The sequence below is a fragment of the Silene latifolia genome, chromosome 2, assembly GCF_048544455.1.
Source record: "Silene latifolia isolate original U9 population chromosome 2, ASM4854445v1, whole genome shotgun sequence".
Classification (NCBI taxonomy): Eukaryota; Viridiplantae; Streptophyta; class Magnoliopsida; order Caryophyllales; family Caryophyllaceae; genus Silene; species Silene latifolia.
The window spans coordinates 132,719,405-132,724,136 of NC_133527.1; the positions used below are offsets into that span (position 1 = coordinate 132,719,405).

The following is a 4,732-nucleotide window of genomic DNA, read 5'->3' on the forward strand; positions in this document are numbered from 1 at the left end:
GTACAAAAAAAAATATAAAAAACAAAAATTAATTAGAGAGAGCACACTTTTTATTCTACCAAGACTGATTACGTTGCAATCATAACAACAACTGCCATCACTTTATTTTATGTTCTCACGCATAACAACTTAAACCCTTTCTTCTTCCTTTTGTTTTCATCTTCATTCGTGCAAACCCTTTCTTCTTCCTTTTTTTTTCATATTCATTCGTGCAAACTGTTCCATCTTATTCCTTTTGTTTTCAGCTTTTGTTTTCTCAAGCACACCGTTTGTTCCTAATCCTGTCTCGGCTTCGTTGAACAACAACTTATCAGAAACATAATCATATCCTTTATTTCCTTCATCAACATGTCTTGTATGGATATTGTAGCAGTGGAGAATGGTAAGTTAGTCTTTATCTTTCCGCTTTTTTGTTTAATTTTTTCTTCTTTACTTTGTTTTTTGAAGATATAGTTGAAGCTGTTGATCTAAATTTGCATGTGTTTTTTATTCTCTGTATTTTTTTTATTAAATTAGTTTTTATCTTTCCGCTTCTTTGTTGAAGATTCTTATTGTAATGTAATATAGGATTTCGTTAATGACCATTGAAGGAACTTGAAAGCAAAGGTTGCAGGGTTGTTGTCTATATCAATTTGATATGTTAAAGGCGAAAGTGTCATTGTATATTTGTGATGATGTTAAAGTTTTTGGTCTGAGGAATTACAGTTGGAAAGATTGAGTTAGGCGTTGATTTTTGTGTTTTTTGTTTTTTTTATTAAGGTGTAGTTGTAGATTGTAATAAAGTTTCATTTTTTATGTATTACAGTTTCACAAATCACAGTTAAAGTAACTAAATAACAAAGTTTCAGTTTTTGTAATTTAAGGTTTTAAAAATTCCCGTCAGAGTTACATATTTTGGGCGTTTGAGAAAATTTCAGGTTTGATTATTAAAGTGTGATTAAGCTTAGTTATTAAAGTTTCAACGAAAGTGAATTAAAGTTTTAGTTGTTTGAGTTAAAGTTACTAATTCATGTTAACTGAATTATAGTCTGAACTGGAAAAAAGAGTAGTATTAAAGTTTCAGAAGTAGAGAGTTGAAGTTTTGTACAACATTATTAAAGTTATAAATTACAAACTGATTGTATAAGTATGAAAGTACGGAATCAAAGTTCCAGAAATCCTAGTTAAAGTTACCAATTAAACAGTTGGACTGTAATTACTAGAAGTTAAATGCAAAAAATTTAATCCTATTTAAGTTAGTTTGTTGTTTGATATTGTTCAGTGACAGATGATGGTACACCAAAAGCACCTGTTACGGAGGAGGAATTTTGTAGGCAGGTGGAAGATGCTTTTACACCGTACGTCGGAATGCAGTTTGGGGACATTGAGGAAGCTATTACTTTTTATAATGTGTACGCACTTGCTATTGGATTTGATGTGCGTAAGTACACGACAAAGAAGTGGCGTGATGGCACTATAAAATCGAAGCTTCTGGTGTGTAACAGGGAAGGTTTCACTCCAATAACTAAGGAGAACATAAGTAATGAGGGGAATGAGGTGAAGCAGGAAAGGAGAACTAAGTTAAAGAGAATGGGGTGCAAGGCTAGAATTAGGTTATTTTTTAAGAAAGGTGTCTTATTAGTAGACTAATTTCACGAGGGGCATAATCATGAGCTTGTATCTGTCAAATATAGAGAGTTTCAGAAGCTATCGAAAAACATTTCAAAGTTTCACATGGGTTTGATTGTCGCAAATTCAAGGGTGAGTAAACTGAAATTATTTATACATCTTTAAATGTTTGTTGATGTTCTTATGCAGTCTTGTAGAGTTTTATACACATTTTCAAAAGTTAAAGAAAAAAAAATGGCAGTGGAGAGACTGTTGGTGTTAAAGTGATGAATATACTGAGATAAAGCTTCACAATTAGTAAATTGAAGTTTCAGAAAACAGTATTAAAGTTACACTTTCTGTGGAAAAGGTTTGATCATTAAAGTTTTGTAATCAGTGGATTATAGTTTCGTAATTTGTTGTTAAAGTGTAAGAAAATTTAAAACTGGAGTACAAAAAAAGAAAAATTTTAAAGTTTCAACATTTGTGAATTGATGTTTCAGAAAATGGTATTAAAGTTACAATTTCTGTCGAAAAAAGTTTGATCATTAAAGTTTTGTAGGCAGTGAATTAAAGTTCCGTAATTTATTGTTAAAGTTTCAGCTAGGACATGGTTTCTTTGTTAAAGTGATGGATTAAAATTATTTTTCATCTTTCCGCTTCTTTGTTAAAGTGATGAATATACTGAGATAAAGCTTCTTTGTTCGTTGTTGTTATAATGAACTCTTCTAGTAAACTGTTAAACTAACAATTTATAAAATTTCATTTTTTGGTTGTCTTTGTAGCTAAATATTGGAGCAACAAAGACTTACAGAATGTGTAAGGAGCTTGTTAAGGGTTTTGAGAATATTGGAGCTAGTTTGAATGACTTCAAGAAATTCCAAAGAGACATTAAGTGTTTCGTTCACGAGAGGGATGGACAGCTTTTTATTGATCGTTTCAAGAGCATGGCAGAAACTCAGCCAGGTTTCTACTTCGACTATGATGTGGACTCAGATGGTAGCCTGTGTAGGGCAATTTGGGCTGATGGTATTGCTAGGAGGAATTATGTCGCATTTGGTGATGCTGTTTCTTATGACCCTACCTACTCGACAAACAAGTACTCAATGGTTTTCACTCCATTCACTGGTGTTGACAACCATAAACGATCCGTAACCTTTTGTTGCGCAATTATTGCAAAAGAAAATCATGAATCGTTTAAGTGGGTATTTGATAGGTTTCTCATTGCAATGGGGGGTAAGGAACCAGAGTATTTAATAACCGATCAGGATCCAGGGATTATGATAGCTTTTCGCCTTGTTTTCAAGACAGCAAGACATAGGTTTTGTATGTGGCATATTATGAATAAGGTGCCTACTAAGTATGGTAGCTCGCGAGCTGATTACCGGGATTTCTTGGAGAAATTAAATGCTATCATATGGGACGAGAATCTTGTAGCGGAGGAGTTTGATGGTAAGTGGTTAGAAATAATGGATCAACATATAGTTGGTGATGTTGAGTGGTTTGTTGACTGCTACTCTATAAGGAAGCAGTGGGTGATGGCCCATTGTAAAGACTTGAATATGGGTGCTGTAATGAGGACGACGCAGAGGTCAGAGAGTGAGAACAGTTTTTTTAAGCGGTTTGAGCACAAATCTGGTACTTTGGTAGAGTTTTGGATGCGCTTTGAAAGTACTATGGAACAACAAAGACACAATACAAAGAGACTTGACAACGAAAACCGACAATCAAACCCGAACCTGTCTACTAAGTTGGCAATAGAGAGTGACGGGGCAAGGGTTTACACACATGACGTGTTTGAGGAGTTTCAAGAGGAGGTGAAGTACTCCACTGGTACATGTAGTTGCAAGGGTTTTGTGGTATTGGGTAACTTAGAGGTGAGTACCGTGATCGATGCAGAGAGAAGCCGTAATTTTGAAGTTTAGTTTAACCCAGGTATGATTGTGTTTGGAGTTTATTTTATCAACAAGTAATAAAGTTTAACTCTGTAAATTATAAAGTTTGCTAAAAGTGTAAAAAAGTTACAAACCATGTTAATGTTCATTATTCACCTACTGATACAGTGAAATTATAAAGTTGTAAACAGTGCACTTAAAGTTAAATTTTTGTTTGTTTGTTAGAAACTATGTTAATGTTGGTTGCATCCATGTTTCCTTCCAATTAATAAAGTTATAAACCGTGAACGTAAAGTTAATTTTTTTTTTCGTTTATGATAACACAGGTACACTCGAGGCGAGATGTACGTGTAGACTGTTTGAGCGTAGGGGACTGCTATGCAGACATATAATTTGGATTTATTCGGACAATAGTGTAAAAAAAATTCCGGAATATGCAGTTGCCAGGAGATGGAAGAAAGATGATGTGAGGGGAACTGAGTGCATTTATGACGGAGAGGAAATTGTGGACATGGATATCATCGACGCAAAACAGCTTGAGATGACGAAACTGTGGTCAGAAGTTTATGAGACCGTTGGATTACTTGGTGGCAGAGATAAGGAAGATGTTGAGAGCCTTTCCAAACTAATTAGAGACTTTCGAGAAAAGCTATTACCGCCAGTTGATGAATTGAGTAAAAAAGAAGAAATGGAAAAATTACTTGGCTGTAAAGCAAGTAAGGAGATCACTATACTACCACCTAAGTATTCGAAAAATAAGGGTAGTGGGAAAAGGTTATTGTCTAGGAAGTCAAAGGCGATTGCAATTGCAAGTAAGCCGAAACGGATGTGCAATAATTGCAAGCAAATGGGGCACCACGACAGGAGGAACTACCCTAACCCGTTTGCAGAGCGTCCACCACAATTGCAAGAATCAAGTGAAGAAGAAGAAGAGGAGGAGGAGGAAGAGGACGAAGAGGAGAAAGAGGAGGGGGAAGAAGAGGATGCATCAGAAGAATAGATTTTTATGGCTTAGGAGTTGGAAAACATTTCAGTACTGGTTAATTGTTTTGCATTTGAACTTTGAACAATGTATCTTTTGCATTTAACGTTTGCAACTGTTGAAAGAAAGGTTGAACAGGCAGTCTGAAGGTTTTATTTATTTTGTGGGAGGTTAAGAAATACTTTGATTTAAAGTGACTAAATTTGTTAATTGAAATTTCAGAAAACAGTATTACGGGTACATTTTCTGTCGAAAAGGTTTGATCTTT

The 4,732-nt window shown here is 34.6% G+C and overlaps 1 protein-coding gene across 1 annotated transcript; it reads left to right on the forward strand.

Moving 5' to 3' along the window:
* Positions 1 to 348: 348 nt before the first annotated feature.
* LOC141641329 (protein FAR1-RELATED SEQUENCE 5-like) lies at positions 349 to 4,482 on the forward strand. The gene is made up of 5 exons (XM_074449997.1): positions 349 to 382; positions 1,262 to 1,592; positions 1,674 to 1,740; positions 2,373 to 3,495; positions 3,809 to 4,482. Exons 1-5 carry the CDS (start codon positions 349 to 351, stop codon positions 4,480 to 4,482), a joined length of 2,229 nt encoding a protein of 742 aa, XP_074306098.1.
* Positions 4,483 to 4,732: the final 250 nt, after the last annotated feature.

Excerpts from the sequence above, each read along its gene's own strand:
- LOC141641329 (XM_074449997.1), top strand. The coding sequence starts at position 349 with ATGTCTTGTATGGATATTGTAGCAGTGGAGAATG. Across the intron at positions 383-1,261 it reads TATTGTAGCAGTGGAGAATG|TGACAGATGATGGTACACCA; the intron begins GTAAGTTAGTCT and ends GATATTGTTCAG. Across the intron at positions 1,593-1,673 it reads GGGTGCAAGGCTAGAATTAG|AGAGTTTCAGAAGCTATCGA; the intron begins GTTATTTTTTAA and ends TGTCAAATATAG.